This window comes from Mesocricetus auratus, unplaced genomic scaffold, assembly GCF_017639785.1.
Source record: "Mesocricetus auratus isolate SY011 unplaced genomic scaffold, BCM_Maur_2.0 Super-Scaffold_100003, whole genome shotgun sequence".
Classification (NCBI taxonomy): Eukaryota; Metazoa; Chordata; class Mammalia; order Rodentia; family Cricetidae; genus Mesocricetus; species Mesocricetus auratus.
Genome location: NW_024429188.1, coordinates 79,079,795 through 79,102,100, shown reverse-complemented (window position 1 = coordinate 79,102,100; position 22,306 = coordinate 79,079,795). Strand labels below are relative to the sequence as shown.

At 46.0% G+C, this 22,306-nt stretch overlaps 1 protein-coding gene across 7 annotated transcripts in view; it reads right to left on the bottom strand.

The window, feature by feature from the left end:
• Tmem164 (transmembrane protein 164) overlaps positions 1-21,339 on the bottom strand; it is a 160,811-nt gene extending 139,472 nt beyond the window's left edge. For 2 of the 7 annotated variants that reach the window (XM_013122326.3, XM_040744489.1), the window contains exons 1-2: positions 20,181-20,284; positions 19,204-19,863 (exon numbers count right to left, since the gene is read on the bottom strand). In XM_013122326.3, coding sequence (XP_012977780.1) covers positions 19,204-19,590 — 387 coding nt within the window. In that variant the 5' untranslated portion in view covers positions 19,591-19,863; positions 20,181-20,284. Of the gene's footprint in view, positions 1-9,832; positions 10,175-19,203; positions 19,864-20,180; positions 20,304-20,566; positions 20,720-21,317 lie in introns of those variants that run through there. The other 5 variants (XM_013122325.3, XM_005082475.4, XM_040744490.1 and 2 more) reach the window with 5 other exon arrangements.
• Positions 21,340-22,306: the final 967 nt, after the last annotated feature.

Below are 22,306 nucleotides of genomic sequence, written 5' to 3'. Positions count from 1 at the left end.
GTGACAGAGCCCAGGGCTCGACACATGCTAGGCAAGTGTTCTACTACTGAGCTATACCCATAAGCCTAAATATTTTTCCTAATTACTGTTAAAAAATCTGTGCTTATAACAAATTCACTATAGAATGGTAGTGAAAAACAGTTTAGAGTGTGTCCCTCCCCCAAACCACTCAGGAATAAGCACTCTTTAGTATATTATGTTCTTCCAGACTTTTGAGGGTGTGCTCATAAAAAATACACTTAGAAAGGGTTTTTCTATCATACATATTATTCTGCTATTGTTTCTTTTCATTTTAATAATGCACAGTGAACAGCTTTCAAAGCGGTCACAGAAGCCTCCTTTTAAAGCCACACAATATTCACTGACCTGATTTACCATTCGCCTACTTATGGACTCATTCCCAAGGCTCTCTGTTTACCAACTGCCATAAAGGGCCACACACACAAAAGTCTTCCTTCACACATTAACATTTATAGGGTAAATATTTAGAGGTGGGTGGAGTGGTTGGCAACAGAGGACAAGCCTTTTCTTGAGCCCTTCTGGGCCTCCTGTCTCAGCATTGCTTGGCAGAGGACCAGTCCCTTTCCTGAAACTCCTGCCACTCTTGGGTATCACACTACTTCCCTGGGTGTCTTTCCACTTCCAATATGGCTGCTGCTTTACTCAACCATCTTTCTGTCCCTAAATATTTCTGTCCCTAGAATGTTCTCCTACTTTCATTTCATTTCCTTTGTATTCTTGAGGCAAATGCCTCCTTAACTGCCATTTCTGGTCCTAACCACACCTCATTTGCCTAGGGAATATTCCGGCCTCAAAGGTCTAAATGTCTCAAACATCTGAAATTTAAACAAGCCCCGAAATGTACTCCTGACCTTTTTCTCCTTATCTGAAAAACAAAGGGACTGAACGAAACTCAATTAACTAAGAAAAAAATCTAAAAAGAAACCGGAAGGAGCCAGGAATATAGAACAAATGGCAGTGCTTGGTGGAATGTACAAAGCCCTCAGCATCACACAAACTGAGTATGGTAGCACATGCCTATAATTCCAGACTGCCTATAACCCCATCAATCAGAGACGGAAGCAGGAAGATCAAAAGTTCAAGGCCAGCCTTAGCTATATACAGTTTGAGGGCTGTCTAGAGGGAGAGAGGGAGGAATGGAGGGGGGAAGGGAGGGGGGAGGGAGGGAAGGTGGGTTAGCTAGGGTACACCAGAATTTAGAACATAGAAAAACTGATTTAAAATAACCAGACCTCACATTTAAGGAACACAAATTCTCCGGAGGGAACAAGGAATAAACAATTACATAACATAAGGCAGAATAACATGCTAAAATAGACGAGTCATTAAACCCAGCTTGGAAGCCTGGAGATAGCTTCATGGAGACTGTCAGAATCAGGCCTTGAATGATGGCTAGCATTTCAAGAGGAAGAAAAGAGGGCATCCAGTTGAAGGTGCAGCATGAAAAAAGTATAAACTCAGAGAAGCATGGAAGGACAAAAAAAATCACGCGGAAGCATGGAACAAAAAAATTGAAAGGGCTGGGAGAAAAATCCCAGCAGATCCTCAGTTTTACTGTATGGCGCTCAGGCGTTGATTCCCTAGAGGACTTATATATTCATCAACCCTGTCTGTGTGCCATCTCTGACTGATTTGATAAGTGGCTGACTAGAAAATCACTCTAAAAACATTTTGAACCTGAACAGATACTCCCTGGGAAACATGCCTATGGCGGATTAGCATCATCAGCCAAGAACACCATAAAGTATATGCACCTCTTTGTCTGTCATCCCCACAAAAGACAACCATCGGTTGATGGTTTTTCAAGAATGTATCATTCTGGCAGTAGCAGGAGCAGTAGATAGAACAGGAAAGCTACTCGAAGCAGGGAATATCCATCAGGAGACTGCTGTAATAAGACATGGGCTATAGATGATGATGAAGATGATGGAGAATTGGATGAATTACGACAGAGGGATAAAAAAGAAAAGGAAGAGATGGATTGAAGACAAAATGAAAACAACTGAAGGAAAAAGAGGAGTCGAAGGCTATATAAATGCTGGACTGTCAGGCAACACTGCGGAGCCTGCTTCTGCCTTCCCAGAGTCCTCAAGGGGCCTTTCAAGTCACATCTCAAATCAAATGGCTCGAAGAGTTGGGAAAAAAAGCATGGACTGTTACACTAGTCTTCCCAGAATGTTCCTTAGTTCTTGCCATCACAGTTCATCTAGTGAGCCAGGTTAAATAAATAATTGCTGCATTTGCCACCCCCTTCATTACAATTATTCTGTGTGCTAACTAAAAGTTTAAGGTTGTGTGTTTGTTTAAAGGGTGATTCCTCTCACTTGGCCTTTTATTTATAAGATGGTGCACATACCTTCTTTCACTTGATTCCCATGCTTACCCTTTGGACAAAGAAGAACAGAGATCATCCATCCCTTTCAGACAACAGCCCCGGCTCATACCTCTAAACATTTGCTATGCGTGACCATAGCAAGTCACCAGCAGTCATGTACTTAATTCTTAAGAACCTCACAAGATGGTTCAGGGGTTAAAATTACTGGCTATTCTTCCTGAGGACCAGGGTTAGACTCCCAGCACCCACATGGCAGACAGCTCATTGCTGTCTATAACTCTAGTCCCAAAGGCCCCAAGGTGCTCTTTTGGTCTTCTTGGGCATACATAAGGTGCGCAGACACACATGCAGGGAAAACACCTATACACATAAAAATAAATTTAAAAATTCTGCTGGGTGGTGGTGGTGCACACCTTTAATCCCAGCAGTCAGGAGGCACACACAGGCAGAGATCTCTGTGTTCAAGGCCAACCTGGTGTACAGAGTGAGTTCCAGGACAGCTAGGACTACACGAAGAAACCCTGTCTGGAAAAAAAGAAAAAGAAAAACAGAACCTCATGAAAGAGGTACCGGTATTATTACCATTCCATAGCTAAGAAAACAGACCAAATACTTCAGGTATATTCACCTGGCAACACACAGGAGAAAGGGGTGAGCTTTAGAAACCTAAAGAAAAAAGGAATAAACCAGGCCCAGAATTGTCAACAAACTTAGCCAAGCTAGAAAGCAGCAGTGCTAGGATTCGAAGCCAGCTAGTCTGGCTCGGGGGCCTGTATATTTAACTAGCCACCATATGTCTCATTCTATAAGAAGACTAAAGCACAGACAGGCTACTTGACAATCCCCAACAACTCTGCGTTGTCAACCAATTAGTAACAAAGCTAAAAGGGGGACCCCGCTCTACCTAGCACTAAGTCAGTACTGTTCTATTATCATGCGTTGTTCAAGTCCTCAGGGCTAGCAGATTATCTTAGCCTTTTTCTTCTTAACCACTGTTGCTTATGCTCCACAAAGCTGCTAACTTCCAATCCGGGTCTCTTTCATGGAGGAAGCAATGGCCTCTTTCAAGCCACAGCTGCATGTGCAATGAGTGTAAGCAAACAGCATCTGGAGTCAGGCCACGCTGGCTCTACACACAGGCACACACAGCTCTCTGTGCCACCTGGCCAGGACAGGCGGCAAGACCAGGCTCTCCTGTGGAGAAGTGAAGACAAGGAGAAAAAAAAGGCCAGAATGGCAAAGGAGTCACTATACCAAACAGGTACACAGGTAGACTGAAGCCAAAGGATCCTCATTTTGAGAACTGCTATGGATAACAATGCTCAAAATTCACAAGGTTTCTGGGGCTGGGGAAGTAACTTAGGGGTAAAGTGCTAGCGTGTAAGAGTGTAATCCCACATGCCACAGAAAAGAATTCTGTGAGCAAAAGCAAAAGTCAAGTTCCATTTTAGGATGCAACAGTTAGAAGTGTAAGGAGGCCATTCGTGGTGTCATAATCCAGAGACAATCTAGCACTGCTTCCATTTAGCTGTGTCACTTTGCCCTAGGTAGACTTGCAAATCCACTGGACATCAGCTCACTGTCCTTAGGTGCCTTTGTCCCAAAACAAGAGATTGGACAGAGATGGATGGGTGCCAACAGAATGAAAAGACTTGATTAAGAGAAAATGCACTTCCGAGAGAAGAAGCGAGCAGAGCTGGGAGAAAGATCAATGGCTTCCCTGATGTACAGACTGGAGTGGTTATAGGTAGCTCATTTGTTTATCTCAGGCCCTATTTTTGTACATGCCGTTAACATGTTGCTCTTGGGGGAGGTTTTCAATCCTTCTCACAGCCAATAGAGTTCTTCATACACTGATTTTGACCTCACTGCCTGACCTACTCTGCTGCCACAACTTTGGAGAGTCTTTTGCCTCAGAGTCTGTTTGCTCATCTAGAAAATGAGGGAGGATGCCAGGCAGTGGTGGCGCCCACGCCTTTAATCTTAGCACCCAGGAGCCAGAGGCAGGCTGATCTCTGTGAGTTCGAGGACAGCCAATGCTACACAGTGAGATGTTGTCTCAAAAAACAAAAAGTAAATAAAAATAAGTCCTTCGTACGCTTGCCCTGACAACAAGTATTTCCATTCTTTCTCGTATGTTCCCCCTCCCTGCCCATGAAGCTACTTGCAAACTTACATCTAGTTCAAAAAACATGGCTTTCCTTCTTTTTACCCATCTTCCTCCAGGCAGCTGCCAGGATGTACAACTTGGCTGACCTGTTGTTTTTCTCTAAAACTCTAATAAAATGTGCTTTATGTTTCCTTCTGAGTCAATTTTTAAGTTCCATTACCAATGAAACTAAAGAACTCCCCCCAAAAAGGCCAGTCAGAGCAGGACTGAGGACTTAATCCCAGGTTACAGTGAAGTGAGTGTGGGAAAGGAGGATTAAAAAAATAATAACAGGTGTGGCCACAATGTACTTTGCAAATTGTTTTTCAGGGCAGACCCAAAGCAGGGAGTAAGAAATTTGGGAAACTGATCGGAGCCCGGTTTCCACACGCGCCCATCTGAGCAAACACAGCTCTAGCTGTGAAACGAAACATGGCCAAACAAGAATGGGCAGGCCAGGAGGCCCAGGGACACAGTGGCCTTCACATTCTTTGCAAATGCAACTCAGCCTTGGCCAATAATAGGTCATCCCTAACCTTGATCCAAAACAACACTCCCGGCAAGAGGCCTTTCCAGGGAGGATAGCCACAGGGCTAGAGGTCAGTCTTTTCTTCACATACCGGCCAAAACCAAACCAAAAAAAAAAAAAAGCCCACAGGCAAGCAAGGACACTTGACCTTGGTTGGTAGCTCACAGGACTGTCGTTATGAGAGCTGGATAAGGCAGTTACACAGAGTGGAGACCCACAGGTAAAATGAGTCACTTTCCTCTGGGTGCCCATACAGCTCATCAAGGCTAGGGCTGATTAATGCCCGGGGGACAAGCAGCAGCTGGCAGCCCAGGGGGCCCAGTGTGAAAATGTTGAAGATAATGAGGCACTGTGCACATGAGCCTCTGCAACATTCCTGCAGGGTACAGAGAATAAAGTGCAGTGAACAGAATAAGAGTGCAGTGACAGGCAGGCACACACACACACACACACACACACACACACACACACGCACGCACGCACGCACGCACGCACGCACGCACGCACGCACGCACGCACGCACCTGAAGCTTCATTAAAGGAAACCCTAAACGAATGCAAACGGAGAAGGGGGAAGTACTAAGATGAACAGGATCCTTTATTGCAGTCCTTTCTAGGTCTTAAGAATGGTAAGTTTGGAAAAGCTAACTTCTAATGTCTTCCCTTCCCTTGGATTGCTGTGCTCCCAACAGCTCTCCCAGGGGACCAGGACTATTGCAGGAAAACATCTTAGCCTCCTCGGTCCTCAACTATTCACCCACCAATGCTTGTGAATATATGCCCAAGGATATGGAGACACACACACACACACACACACACACACACACACACACACCTCCCTATCCCATGGCTGTAAAGTCACATGACAAAGGGGTAAGGCCTGGAAACCGCATTTAAATTGAGTCTTCCTCAAGTGACTGGTGGCTTAGACTCCAGAGAACAATCTACAATCTTATTTTAAAGCAGCAGTAGATCTTGAAAAGAAGTTGCCCAAATACTAGGGCTATGGAAGGCTTTGTGATGCTGCTGCTTTGTCTTGTTCTATTTGCTGACACAGAAGTAAAGGGAGTCTGATCCCCAACTTTCCACCACACTGTGCTTCCCTTAACCAAGATATCAGTCTGCTTTAAAGCCTGCTTTCCTGGGCCTGGGTATGTATGTAGCTCAGCGGTAGAGCACTTGTCCAGTGTGCACAAGGCCTGGGGTTCTATCCCCAAGCTTGGCAAAAAAAAAATAAGAATAAAAAGTAAAAAATTAAACCTGCCTTACCCCAAGCCCTCTGAGTGGTTCACTCTCCACGAACAATTACCTCAATCAAAAGACATTAAGAAAAATGTACAAATGAAACCCATTCACCTCCCTCTCTCCACCCCACCCACGGAAAAATCACTGCTCTCATACTTCCACTCATCTACTCACTGGTTTCCTAGACTACCAAACTCAAGATAGCTTGCACCATGGAGTCAGCCCACTGATACAGAGCAGGAACAAGTAAGCCAAGGGCCCCTCCCCAGAAAACCACCAGAGCCACCTTCTGCCTCCCATTCTTCCAAAGGACTGATTAACCTAAGTTAACCTTCATAGTGCACACGACCATTACCACCCAGGTTCTAGCTTCCTGAAAACCAGTATTTCTGCCCAGGGAAGCTTTTGTTAATAAAATTTCTAGAGCCAGTATCAAATCCCTACCATCGGGCACCCAAACCAGAAACAGCAAAAGTCATAATGCTAATCACAAAGGCACCTCTCATTTCAGCTGCCACCATGGTAGGAGATATCAGTAGTAGTAGTGACTGTTGTCACCCTCATCATCACTATCAGAGCTAAGAGATACTGACTGTGTACAACGTGCATACCATGTGCTATATAGTAAGTGATTTATTAATAGTTTCTCAGTCTTTACATAACCCAGTGGTATATTTGTATGTTATCATTTCATTTCACAAATATGGAAACACAGGCTAAGCTACCCAGTGTTGCATAGTTAAAAGGATTTGAACTCAAGATCACTCGTACCTTGAAACACACAGTAGTACAAAGACAGGCAGTAAAAACTAACGAACATTGCTTGCTCACAGTGAGCCAAGATTTCTGCTCAATTCTTGATTGAAATGACTTCATTTAATTCTCACAACAACCCTGTTTGGTAAGTGCTGTTAGTACTCCTATCTTACAGATGAGTGAAAATGCTAGAATAATTAAACAGCATGCCTAAGGTCACATGGTAATGAAACTCAAAGCCAAACCTGGGAAATAGAATTCAAAGCTCTCTCCACTAGGTCCAACTTACATTAGGATAAGGAGATATTTCTATCGGCCTACTTAGTCGGGAACCCTGCCGTGTCCCAAGCCTGATGTGTTGAGTCTCATCAAGTTAATGCGGGTGAGGAAACCTCTGTAGTCCTGTGTACACGCCAGCAATTTGGGTCTGGTTACTCTAGGAAAAGAGGATCCATCTCCTTGTAGAAGTGTCTCCTAGCTCCCATTTCCTTCAACCCGATTTCTGAAGATAACACCTCACCACGCTCCTCTGCTAATGCTGTGCCCAGAACATCTAATAAATGTTTACTCAGAGCTCCCAGAGCCACAGTTAAGGGCCTTAATGTGCGATCTGGCTCTGTGCCTTATTTAATCAGCACCTGAATGAAATGTCTCTTTGCTAGCAACAGCCAGAGCATAGTCAGCTAGCGTTTTCTGCAAACACAGCTGGCGAACTGGCAGAGGCCATTCCACTCACAGGCAAAATAGACCCCAAGGTGACAGCCAGCACTGCTGATGTGTGATCAAGATGGGCAGGTGGAAGGCTTCGAGATGGAATGATAATAGGCTCGTGCTTCCTCTCCGCTCCAGTTGGTCTCGTTCTCTTCCACACCTGAGCACTAGCCACGGGCCAGAGTTTGCACTGTTCCTGCCCAATGTGCCGCCTCCACACCCCCTGCTGCCCACAGCCTTCGGAAGAAACCAATACAGAACAATACTTCTTCCCCTGGGTAGAAAGGTGTTGAGAGCTTCTATACTGTCTGGAATAGGGAACAGAAAAAGAGCACAAACCAAGGCAGGGGATATGGGAAAAGCCAACTGCTTACAAGCACTAGACCAGGGGAAGGTAACTAGGAATTTTGTCATTATTTTTCTTTGCAAACAAGGTTTATTGATTTGATTTGTTTGGGGGGGCAGGGTACATTGGTTTTTTTTTTTTTAAACAGGGTCTCTTATGTAGGTCTAGCTATACTAAAACTTACTGTGTAGATCAGGCTGGCCTCCAACTCAGAGATGCATCTGCCTCTGCCTCCTGAGTGCTGGGATTAAAGGTGTGTGCCACAACTCCTGTTGAAATTTACTGATTTTTAAACTAAATAGTCATTACAAAAGGGTTTTTCTTTTAAGCAAATTCACACAAAAAATAATAGAAAATTACAGGAATGCCTCACAAGAGGAATAATAATTATATTCACTTTGTGTTTACACTAACATTAGAAAACATGAAAAATGCAAAGCCCAGAGCCTCAAATCTTCCAGCAGAATGTCTTAAATAAACACAAGAAGTCAAAGGGTTTTCTGGTTCCACCCCTTTTAAAGAACTATGCATAAAAGGCTGTTTGCGTTCTTTATACTCATGGGACTTTTAATCTGGTCTCAGTTCTTTGTCTAAAGACAAAGAAACTCAACTTCCAGTCCAACACAAAAGGAGAATTTCTAAAATCAATAATTCAACAGCTTTCTTCAGTTTTAAAAATTAATTTGCCTTTTTTTTTTGACACACTGTCACACTACATAGAACTGGCTAGCCTAGAACTCATTATGTGGAGCAGGCTGACCCCCAGATCACATTATCTGCTTGCTTCTGCCTCCCCAATGCTAGAACTAAAGATGGATGCCACTACACCCAGTCTGGAACTTTCACTTTTTAAAATGAAATAATCATGGGATACGGAGACAGTTCAGCAGGTAGAGGCATTTATCAGTGGTGCCAAACCCAACGACCTAAGTTCCATCTCCAGAACCCACATGGAAGGAGGAGAGAACCAATTTCCGAAGTTGCCTTCTGATCTCTGCAAATGCACACGGCATGCACACACCTACATACACACACACACACACACACACACACACACACACACACTAAAATACCCCAAAATTCAAAGTTACAAAAAATGTCAAAGGATAATGTATTCAAACTGAAAAAACAGTTTTTTAACTCATTCCTTCCCAGATATCCGATGCAGTCTGTCCACATGCCGTTCCCACGTCAGTGTGAACCTTTTAAAATGGAGGCGCATTCTTCCTGGTTCTCCCAGGCATGTCACATTCTCAAATGCAATGGAGACTTTGATCACATTTATTTACTTTGAGTGATCAGGAGACCACTTACAGGGGCAGGTTCTCTTCTTCCATTATATGAGTCCCAGAGATTGAATCCAGGCCAACAGGCTTAGCAGCCAGTACCTTTACCTGCTGAGCCATCTTGCCAGTCCTGAAACAGGCGTTTTACACACGTTACAGCGTGAAATACTCTGGAAGAAGGCCAACTTGAATGGAGTTGTCAGGTAGAAACACAGAGAAATGGAAAAGAAAGAATATGAAAATGAAAGGTAGGAAGGCAGCAACAAGTCGTGAAAAGGGGAAGGAGGGAGGCGGAGGGAGGAAAGGGAATAGAGAGGGAGAGAGGGAGAAGGGAAGAGCACGTGTTGAATTCTGCTGTGAAGCTAGCTCATTGGCAATCATCTCATGAACAACTAAACAGTCACTTCTAGGTTGCACAGGGTGCATGCTATCTCCACTAATCTCTGCTAACTTACCTCAGTGTTCTGGGCATCTGTCCTTGACGGCATGGGTCCTCCTTGGCACAGGGCAGAGAACACGATTCTCCATATTGCATAGCCCCTACTGAAACTTCATGAGCATCTGTGACTTTTATCAATGGCCCAGAAATGACAAAGCATTCTTAAGCTTCACTCGCCTTGGTGAGGAAGAAACAGGAAATGTGATACTGATAAAATGCAAGGTTACAGTTGGGACACTGTGCTATGAAGGAGGAATCAGCCCTGTGTCTAGGATTTTTTGCTTTTGTTTTAGCAAGGGTCGGGATCAAATTCAGGACTTTGAAAGGTAACACCCTCAGCCCTTCACGCATTCATTATTTCTTCCTTTCTTTTTTAAAGACAGGACCTATCTCTCTGTCTCTCTGTCTCTCTGTCTCTCTGTCTCTCTCTCTCTCTCTCTCTCTCTCTCTCTGTGTGTGTGTGTGTGTGTGTGTGTGTGTGTGTGTGTGTGTGTGTGTGTGTGTGTGTGTAGCTCTGGCTAGCCTGGAACTTATTATGTAGACCAGGATAGCCTGAACTTACAGAGATCAGCCTGCCTATGGCTCCTCAATGCTGGGATTAAAGGTCTGTGCTCCCATGACTGACCCATACATGTGTCCTATGTCTAGAATTCTCCTTTTCCCTTTTTTGTTGTGCCTCATTCTAGGCACTTCAACAGAGAACAAAACTGACAGGGACCCCTGCACTCATGAGGCTATGCCTCCTACATGAGCCAACTCTAATCAAATGTCACCTCAAGGAAAAACAATCTTCCTTAAATGCATTATAGAGAATGTCTTCCCCTTCAATGTATGACTCTACACATAACATTATAAATTAGCTGATCCATTGTCTTGTCTTTCTCATCGAAACTATGAGCAACATACAATCTAACCCTGATTGTTATTTATTCTTGACTCTCCAGTGCCTGGCTCCAATGTTTGGCATACAACAGGCATTCATAAATATTTATTAAATGAATACAAGAATGAACAAATTTGGGGTAAGAGATATGGCTCACGAACTGCCCTTCCAAAGGATACAGTTCAGTTCCCAGCACCCACATGGTATCTCCCAACCATCTGTAACCGCAGTCCAGATGCACACCAGAAGCACACGTGATGCCCAGACATACATGCAGCAGAGACATACATGCAGGCAGAACATCCATACACATAAAATTAAAATCTCAAAAGAAAAGTTTAAGAAGGAATGAATTCTTGAAACCATTTAAAACAAGAGTCTCACATGCAGAGTCAGCATGCAACAACCAGGTGTCAAAATGGCCTCCTGTCAGTTGGAAGAACTTACTGACTTTGAGGAAAGGAATGAAGATGGTAACAAAGGCCTGCTTGAATATTCTAATGATAACTCCCCTAAAACTTGCCTTACAAAACCTTGATGACCTCACCCTCTCATATAAGCCATACTACCTACACAACTACATAAACTACCTACATAGCCTATACTACAAGCCTATATATACAGCCTTCAGAAGCCGGAATGCCTTGCCCACAGGTCACCCAGTTTCACATCAGTCAGGACGAGCACTTGGGTCATCTTCCCACTCACTATTTCGGCCACAAGATGTCTCCCAAAATGGGACCAGAGACTAACCAACATTAGAACCGTATGGGAATTTTGCTTAGTATTGAGGGAGTTTCGTTTTGATGAGAGGCCGTCTACTTCTGGAGTGCTGGGATTACAAGCCTGAGCACTACACTTGATTACACAGTACTGTTCATGCTGGGCAAGAACTCTACCAAGTGAGCTACATCCCCAGACCACCAAAGAGTTTCTTTAAAATGCAAAATGCAAACCTGGGTATAGTGGTACATGCCTTTAACCTCAGCACTTGGGAGGCAGAGGCAGATGGATCTCTGTGCGTTCAAGGCCAGCCTGGTCTACAGAGTGAGTTCCAGGACAGCCTCCAAAACAATACAGAGAAACCCTGTCTCAAAAAAAATCGGAAGCCAGCCCCATGCTTTGTGGTAGGATCTTTAATCCTGGCACTAAGGAGGCAGAGGCAGGCAGATCTCTGTGTTTTCTAGAACAGTCAGGGTTACATAGAGAAACCCTATCTCAAAAAAATCATAATCCTAGCCTTACCCTGGACCTGCTTAGATGTCTATAGAGGGAGTTGGACATCTGCTTTATAACCAGCTCATCACTCCTCTCCATATCCACAGCTCTCTCTTCTTGCCTGTTCATCCTGGCCAGATGAACTCTGTGACTAATGAATTCTCAATGTAACAAAGCATATGCACACAGCAAAAAATGGGACTTGGTTATAGATCATTGGTGTGACCTCGTACACACAAAGCATGGGGTCCATTCTACAGTACTTCAAAACAAATGACAATACTAAAAAGATATGAAAGACAAGGACAAGCTGAAAAACTTGGCTCTTGTTGAGGACATTTCAAGTAGACACAATGACAATGAGCTGCTACTGAAAAGTACAGGAGAGAAACAGAAAAGTGAGTCACTGGCCTAATATTATTATTTCTTTATTAAAGCAAGAAATTAAAGTTGTCATGCCCAGATATCTGCCAAGGGATAAAGACAAAGATCCTGATCAGGATGAAAGTCATACTTTGGATCCAGAGTAGGCCATGGTTTTAGTAACCAGCTCTTTGGGTAGAAATTCTACAAAACTGTGTGCTGTAGAACTCAGTCTGCTTCTATCCTCTGACTATTTCTAAAACAGTTCAGAGCCAGGCAGCAGTGGCACACACCTTTAATTCCTGTTCTTGGGAGGCAGAGGCAGGTGGGTCTCTTTGAGTTTGAGGCTAGCCTAGTCTACAAAGTGAATTCTAGGATAGGCTCCAAAGCTACAGAGAAACACTGTCTTGCAAAACCAGAGCCAGTTCTAAGTCAGCCATGGCTACACAAAGAAACTCTGTCTCAAACAAACAAATGAACAGATCAGAAGATTCACTTCTTGGGCACAACAGACATATGAACCATGTCCATAAGACCTCAAGGAACACAGGTCACCATGGGGATGGTGGAAACAAAACATCAGGTTTATCAGTCACTTACTCACCAGTATCCAAGCCCGCAACAACTAACATGCATGCACATCACTGTACTCAGGCTTGCACGCACAGAGTTAAACTATTACATGTCTATAAAAACTGTTCCTGCAAGCCGGGTAGTGGTGGCGCATGCCTTTAACCCCAGCACTCAGGTAATCCCAGCACTCAAGAGGCAGCCTCCAAAGCCACAGAGAAACCCTGTCTGGATCCTCCTCCAAAAAAAAAAAACCTTCCTGCTAACAGTGGAAACTGAATAAGCGTACAAAAACAAGAGCCTTCATCAAACAAACAAAATGTGTCTGAGGTGCTAGGGACTGAACCCAGAGACTCATGCAAGATAAGGATACATTCTAAGTTATACCCCAACCCCAAGCATGCCTCTGAGCTACACCCCAAGCCTTTGCCCAATATTCTAAGAAGCGCTGAGAAGGGTTGGGAAAGGAGGACAAATTATTTTAATAGAATGACAAGAATAACTGGAGGCAGGTCAGAATCATCTAGAAAGGTTTCAAAGAGGAGATTCCTCAGAGGACACCTTGCAGAGTGAACAAACGAATGGAAAACAAGCCCCAGGAAGACTGAGAAGGTGGTGTATGTGTGGTGAGGGCACAAAATCCAGTACGCATGCAACCAGGCACTGAGCAGGAGCCAGAAGCTTCTGTTATTTAAGAGCAAGCGTGGTGATGTTGGGTTATATTCACAGGTGCTTGACATGAAAAGGCTGAGAGGGAAAAGCTCTCCTCCCTGCTTGGTATGGGCTAGACTTCTACTAAGAGTTACAGTGCCTAGTTTTGCATGCTGTGCATTACAAGGGCATGGAGGTATGGGCAAGGATCCAGAGAAAAGCAACAGGAATTATTAGAAAAACGGCTCTCAGTAGCCATCAGGTAAAGCGAAAAGGGATTGAGACTACCGTACAACCACATTGGTCATCTGCCACTTTGATCAGCTTTGCCCGGCTTCTCTGGGTTAAGTGACTACATATTTAGCAGATTAAAAGCTTTGCTTTCCTTGTATTCATTTTCATGGTAGAGATCTGCAAAGGAAAAAGTTGAATAATTTGCTCAGGTTCCCACAGAAAGCCATACGCATGATAATATTCAACCCCAGTGTTAGATGTAGATGCTTAGTCCACCAATCCACAGCACCTCTATTTATAACGAATGTAGTCTCCTAAAGACTGCGACAATGAAAGATGGGGAAATTCTTGGCGATTTTATCTGGAGAGAAGAATAAAATAATGTCATGCCTCAATGCTGAGACCCATATAAACATTAATTCCCTGGTGCCCTCCTGGTCTGATGACACAGGACACAGCCCATCTGATAAGCTGTTAGCACATGATTGGATCCCTCACTGTACCCATTACCCACAAATATCAATGCCAGGTAGGGACAGTAATAAGTACTCCAGACAACAGATGGGGATTGGCGAGGTGTGTCTCATCTGAAGTCAAGATGGAAAGAGAAAGCCTCATTCTCAACTCTTTGTCTGGTTTTCTCTAAAACAAATCCATCATATGGAAAATAAAATATACCAGTGAGTGTTCAGTAAGTCAAAGAGGGTACCACCAAAAGCTCAGTTTTGTTTTGTTTATGTTTTTGAGACAGGTCTTATATATCCCAGAATGGCCTTAATCTTGCTTTCAGCTGAAGATAACCTTGAACTTCTGATTCCTCCTGTCTCACCTCCCTAGTACTGTGATTAAAGGCGTATTCCACCATGCCTGGTTTATCAAGTACTGGGCTCAAAACTAGGGTTCCATGCATGTAAAACAAGTACTCTTCCAAAAGGGTTCAGAATCTTCTCATATATATGTATCACTTTTAGTATGAAGGGTCCCAGATTTTTATTGCCATCACTAGGAAGGCAGAAGCAGACAGATGTCTGTGAGTCTGAGGCTAGCTTCATCGCAAAGTGAGTTCCAGGTCAACGAGAGCTACATGGTGAGTTCTCATGTGGAAGGAAGGAAAGGGAGGGAGGACGGCAGGGAGGGAGGGGGAAAAGAAGAGTGAGAAAGAAGAAAAAGAGAGAAAGACAGAAAAGGGGGGATTAAACTTTAGCAAACCCAAGCCCTATCTGGTGGAAATCAAACCTCTAATATATTTTGTAAGACAAAACAGGTAATAACAAACACAATTCTAAAAAGAGAGACCTAGGCTGCAGAGATGACTCAGAATAAAAGCACTTGCCATGCAAGCTTGACATTCTGAGCTCAATTCCCAGGACACAGAGATATATAGGATAACCAACATCTGGAAGATGTCCTCTGACCTCTGTATATGCACTGTGGTATGTGTGTAGGCAGACAGAAACACACACACACACACACACACACACACACACACACACACACACAATAAATTTACAAAACAAGAGGGGGCTCAGTATTGCTGACAAAGTTTTAAAAAATAAAATACTGACTGGAAGCTACAGGTCAATTATCATGAATTATAATTTGTTAAACGCCTGGTCTGGTTCATGTGTACATACATTGAAGATTAAACTGCAAATTCAATGGCTAATCAGATGTTAACACAGACACACGCAGAACCCACAGAAATTTAGCAATTAAACAAAGCATGGAAAAGGAGATCTTTTCATTAAGTTCTTAAGACAAACACAACATAATCGGATTCAAGAAAAATAAAGCAAGCTAAGATATATTGAAAAAAACTAAAGAAAGAGGGAAGGAAAACAAAGAACCAATGAGGTTAAAGTTAGTCATAGATCCCTATTCTTTACAGACACGATCAGCCACACTGCATTGTTTGGTTTCAATTTGACAGTATCATTATGTAGGCCATACTGGCATTGAACTTGCCATCCTCCCACCTAAACCTTCTGGTGCTGAGATTGCAGGCACTCAGCAACACATCTAGCCTGTCTGGCATTTTAACTCTTTTGCTGAGAAACTGTAGTTTTTTTCAGACTTAAACAGCTACAAGAATCTTTCTGAACTAATCCAAGATTCCCACTGTGGCAGCTGAGATTTAAAACCACCTGCGCCACTAAGTTGCTGGGAGATTTTTGGTAAACAGCCCGATGGCTAAGTAAGTTCATTCCCGGTAATGCATACTTGCCAAAATTCATGGTCAAAAGGGGATTGAGTGGCCATGCTTGAAGAAATCCTTATTGGTGTAGTTGGCAGGCAGACCTGATATTTAGCACAGGGTTTAATAATGCTGTGCTAACCTGGGCACTTGTATCTTCAGCTGGAACTGAGCTGTGGGCTGGTACTAATGTAATCCTACAAGCCACTATCAGTCTACAATCCTCAAACCTCAGAGAAATCACATGAGACCAAAAAGAAGCTCAACAGCCGGAATGCTAATCAGGGACAGAATTCAGACACAAGTTATGCCCTTCCTTATGTTACTACAGTTGGCAGCCACCCAAAGGCAGCATGGCTGCGACGAGGGGCTGTGTAACAAGGCGTTGCAAATGAATATTTTGCAGGCTGAAAACTGAGAGCCGAGGAAAGGAACCAATTTCCCTCCAACCCCTCTACTTCCTGGCCTAAAGTAACATGGCCCTTGTTACACACTTAAAGTGACTCTACTTGAAAAGAACTTTCTAGAAAGCCGAACCGGAGTCATGGAATTCAGAGACACTATTAAACATAAGCATGTCCACCTTGAAACCCCTTCACTTCAGCTGACATCTCCCTGGCCTTGTCAGTACTTCTAATGTCCATGGTCTGTTACGACGTTATAGCCTAATTCATCTAATTCATTTGCAAAAGCATTTCCCGTTTCATAATCTCTCCCCTTTGCAACAGACGCAATCACAGAAAACATTTTAACATCTTTTTCTCCAAGCTGATCTATCCCAACCCTGAATAAGATAATGCATACGAAAGTGCCTATGAATAGTAAATGCAAGGTATTAGTAGACCTCCAAGCGATCATTAGTCATTTGTGTAGTCAAGTCATAACACTGGTTGCTACCATCTGTTGTTAATATTTTTTTAACCAACTTTCATCAACTTTCAAAAATTCATACCATCCTGCTTCTAAGGAAGAGCCACACAGAAGGCACTAGAAAGTTGGATGCAAAGCCCAGGACCTTAGTAGGTAGGTTACGAAGCAGTGATTGGGGACAGAGGACAAAGGAGTACAAGCCACAGGACACTGCAAGAATGTATTTGCATGATTCCCATCTCTGTGGCTGCCCTATAGCTTCAGGGCATAAACTAAGAAAAAAAATCCACACAGGACAAGAAATCAGCCTGCAGTCCCCCAAACATCTATCCATCCATCATCAAGAGCATGTGACCCCAAAGGTCACCTCAATAATTTTACTTTACTGGGAGCCATATGGAGCAAAAGGGTGGACCAAGTTTCCTTTTTTGCACAGGGAGGTCAAAAGCCTTTCAAAGGAGCTCTTTGTAATATTCCCATCAGTTATGGGACAAAGAATCACAGAACAGACTGTCAAGAGCTACAACTCTGTCTCATCTTACAGGTAGAGAAACTGAGGCCCTGAAAGGGGACTTTACCCTAAAGTCATACAACTAATTAATTCCAGAAGTCAGTCTCCAGAAGTCTTCTAAAAGCCTCTAAAATCTTTCCTTAAAAAAAAAAATCACGGTTGCTGCCAGGTTTGACGTCAGCACACCAGTAGCAGCCTCAGTGAGGCTGAATTTAGCCCTTTGTTGACCTTCTAGATCTGTAGTTGCCAGAGGCCTCAAGACCCCTTTGTAGAGGCACCCTCTAACCCTCGCCACCTGCCTTCCTACAAAAAAGCACTCCTGTCTGTAGAGGCACACAGGACAGCAGCTCAGAGGCATTGTTTCCTCTCATTAACAAAAAGGCCATTCATTTCAAAAGAAACAGGAAAGAGGACTGGTCAAATTTGCACAGAATTTCTAGCTAGAACAACCCGGGACTTACTGTGAATGGCGTGCCTCCCCAAGAAGCCCTCTCAAAAACAAACAAAAAAAAACCTGCTGCCCAAGCCATCACTTCTCCATGCTTTTAGTGACCCAATCAATAACATCCCCTTTGTCCCAAAGCTATCTACACCTTCTTGCCATCCGCAAGATGCCAAGGAGCCAAGATCATTCTCCACATTTTATAGAAACTGAGGCCAAGAATGTGTAAGCAAATGGATTTCTAGGAAAAGAGCTAGCAACTAATTGATATGAGCCACAAGTATACAGCAAAGTCCTACAGGATGGCCTCACACCCTCTGGCACCCCCAAGTTTAGGACTGAAGGCTTGCAACTCCAAAGGAGAGTTTGCTTTGCTTTCCAGATGCTAATCCATCTTTTGCCTTGAGGCAAGTGACCTCTATCCTTGAACTCCACAGGGGCTGTAAAGTAAGGATAATAATCTCAACCTCCTGCCCATTCAGGGTTGTCACAATTCTCCATAGAATATCCTTCAACAAATATAAAAGCAATAAAGATGTTAATGACGGGCTTCAAAACCACCCCCAAAAAGACACACCAAGCTTTCCACAGCCTGGAATCTAAAAAGACCTAATTGCTTTCCCTTTCTCCCTTTTCTCCTGGTTCTACATGAATTTATAGCTGCAGAACATCCCTGAGCAGGCTGAGTAAAGAAAGTCTCACTCTTTGGTCCTCATACAGATTATGTGTACATAGCTGGCAATTTCCCCTTTCAATCCCGTTTGTTTGGATAGAGGTCAGGAAAGCAAAAGAAATCAGCTCTCTGAGAACCCTTGGAGCATGACCATAGGACAGAGAATCAGAGAATCGGGTTTGAAAAAATGTCTCACCTCCTATCCAGATCCCCAACCTAAAGTTCACAAGTCAGCATGGGGCCGGCCGAGTTCAGAGAGCTCTTAGTAGTTTTGGGTTGCTCAAGCTTCTCACAACCCCAAAGCAGACAGACCCTGCCCTAAGAGCATAAGCTCCCAAATGAAAGAGTCATTAAGAGATACCCCTGAAAATATTTCCCCAATGTACCACAGAGGAGACAAGGAAGCTTGTGTGAACACCTCCAGGAAAGCAGGAAAGCATGTAACCAGGCCCCGGGGAAACTACTGCTTTTGCAAGAGGGCTGCAGGCGCCACAGATGTGATTCTGAAGGGGCACCTAGCTGGGGCTGGACTTCCTGCTGGGGAAAAGGCCAGGCCCCAGCAGGGCTGGGAGGGGAGGAGGGGCTTTCTTTGGCTCTTCACCTCCAATGTAGGCTGACCCATTGTGCAACGCTGAAGTTAGCACAAAGGCAGCCGTTGGTTGGAAAATGATTTTAAGGGTCCCACTTCCCACGGGGACAAAGTGCTCTACACTAGTGTCCTGAGCACACAAATTACTCGTATCACTTAGGCTGCCCAGGAAAAAGTCGACAGACTCACATGCATCATGGTGACCAGGTGACAAGGGTTGAGCAGGTAGATGACGGTCTTGGTGGCGAACTTAAAGCCCACCTCCACCCCGAAGATCAGGCACAGGGCTACTAAGAGCAGATTCTTGCTCAGGCTCTCCTTGCCTTCCTCTGGCCGCTGGGTCACCTGCTGTGGCTGGCTGCCACGGCCACCCCTACCGTCCTCCGTCTGCCTCAGGATGTGCCGCAGGGCCACCAGGATCTCCAACAGGGCCAGGGTCAGGACCACCACACTTTCCAGCAGCCGCTGCTGCCAAGACAGGAAGGCAGCACAGTCGGGGCCCCCATTGCCTGCAAAACTGGGGTCGACACCCCCATAGAGCCAGTCCAGGAGACTTTGGTAGCTATACCGGGACATGATGCAAAGTGGTTCCACTTGACTACGGTACAGGAAGCAAGAGCGAGATGGAACACGAGACCGAAGGGTTGCCCGGGCGGTGGAACATGTAAGGAGGGCACACCCGCACCCCCCCTCTGAACACTGGGCCACCTAGAACAGGGCAAGGAAAGCTACACGCGAGGCCCGGGGTAAAGTGCTGGCTCTAACTTGTCCCCACGGCTGTCTGGGGAGCCCCCCGCGCTTCTCCAGTGGCCACCAACGAGGCAGGGTTGAAAGGAGCCGTTGGCCAATCTAAAAGGAAGGAGAGGAAAAAAAGGTCTCAAAGAGGCAATTGCACGGGAATTAACGAAGCAGGGAAGGGTAACTAGCTAGGGAAGAAAAGGGGAACGGGAGTGGTGGCCAAGCAAGCAGGGGTCGAGGGAAGTTGGAGGCCAAGAGGGTCAGGGCGGGGACCTAGGGGACCCGGCAATGCCGAGGGAGCCAAGCGGGTGGCAGAGGGGGTGGTGAGAGAGAAGGGACACCGGAGGCTAGGAGAGGAGCTAGCAGGGCCGGGCAGGCGGGGAGGGCGACTGGGAAGGCAGGGACGCCGGACTCCTCGTCTCACGCACTCCACGAGAGGGGGATGTCTTACTCCTGCAACCGCGTGGCCGTCTCTGCCCCCAGCTAGCAACTTCGCCGCCGACGGGGCCCCCTCTCCAGCCAATTTAGAGCGGTCCCGGTCCAGCCTCCCGCCCCCGGGTACACCCTCGAGCCCCCAGCTCCACCCCCCTAACCCTTCACGCCCGCCCTCCGGGCCGGCACCACCCTCAGCCCGCGGCCCTCCCGGGACCAGCCCCCTAGGCGCAGGCGGGCGGCCGGAGGAAGCTGAGAGGGAGGGCGGGGAAGCGGGGCCAGCCTAGGGGCCGCCACCCTCCGCCCCGCCGCCACATCTTCCCGCTCCTCTTCGTCCGGCCCCCGGGGACCGGCCGCCGCGTCCCCTCGGGGCTCCACTCACCCTCTGCTCGGCCCCGCCGCCCGGGCTCTACGGATTGCTCCGTCTCCTCGCACTCCCTGAAGCCCCAGGCGGCACTTGGCTGGGCTCCCCAGGCGGCCGCAGCAGCCGCCGCCACCGCCGCGGCTCACGGCTCCTCCTCCTTGCCTTCCTCCCCCAGCAGCCGCCGCTGGCTTCCTCCAGTTTCCCCTCCCTCTCTCCTCCCCCTCGTCGTCAACTCCCTCCACCTTAGGCCCTCCTCCAGTCCACTTCGCCGCCGCCACCCCCGCCCTGCACATACACACACCCTCTCAAGCCACCACTGCCCCGCCTTGCCGCCTTCCCTCCACAGCCTACCCCCACCTCGTCCTCGATTCCCACCTCCTGCCCTGCTTCCTCTCGGCTCCCCTCCACCCCGCTGCCCTCCCGAGGCCCCATCCTTGCCTCTTTCCTCCTCCTTCTCCTTGCCTGGTCTTCTGCACTCCATGCGTGCACGCGTGCACAGCGTTGCTCCTTCGCCACTGCGACTGAATTCGCCTCCCTGCCTAAGCCTGGTGGACTAACTCCTCAGGTGACCCGGTCCTCATGCCACTACTTTGTACACCTGTGCGCATACCAGGCACTCAGCTGGCCCTCACTAACTTCTAAGAGTAAGGCTGGGAAACTACTGGACAGGATTTGACTTTTGGAGTGTGCTGGATATGGTCTTCCCACTCCCCCCCTTCTGCCTTGAAATGGGAGATTGATAAAAGACCATGAAAGTATTGTCTCTCACCCTTCTAGACACAGCCTCACTTCCTTCTTCAGTAATGAAGTTGCGGGGCTTCTCCCTGGACTTTCTCGAAGCCAATTCTGATGTTTCTCCCTCTCCTCCTGCTACACAAACCACCCTGGCTCTCTCGTTCTCTCCCTCCTCCTCTCTGTGTGTCTCTCACTCCCTCCTCCTCCCTCTCCCTTCTCCTCCTCCTCCTCCTCTCCCTCTGTGTCTCTCTTTCTCCCACCTTCCCTCTCCTCCTCCTCCCCCTTCTGGCTTTGTCTCCCTCAGTGTCTCTAGTTCTCTCCCTCCCTCTGTCTCTGTCTGTATATCTCTCCCTCTCAGTCTCCCCATCTTCCACAGCATGGCTTCAGTGATAAACTAGATGGAAGGAAAGAAGTTTCTCCTGACCTCTCTCCCTCCCACCTCCCCAGGAGAGAGCAGCTACTTCCTAGCCCCGCCTTGGAAAGAGGCAGGCGCCAGGATGTAGTGAGTGCTAGCTAGTGCCCAGGGGCACTTGCTACATAATGACTGACTGTGTTGGCTCTTCTTAGGATCAGGAATTAAGGAAAGGACTACTCAGAATGTACCTCATATTGGTTTAATATTTATTGAAAGCTCACATAAGCTAGAAGAATATCCAGAAAAACCCCAGCTAGGCACCTTGCCTAGGAAACGCATTCAGATGTTGGCTGCATGCCAGTCTTAAAATGTAAAATACAGTCGACTGTATTATCAGGCCAATACCCTCCCATCCTTTCCAACCTAACAAATACAGCCACGCAAGCTTGTTTGACTTCAAGCTTTGTGAAGCATCCGCCATAGGCATGATGTTTCCCAAGTGCTAATTAATAAAGAATGGCAACAGACAGGAAGCGGTTCAGAGGTTCGCCCGGCTCTCCTTAGGTGTTTTTGCTAAATCTCAGCAATACGCAATATGACCAAAGAACAAAGGGAGTGAGCTCCTGGCGGTGGGATGTAGCATCTGGAGGCCTCAAGTTCCTCTCTTC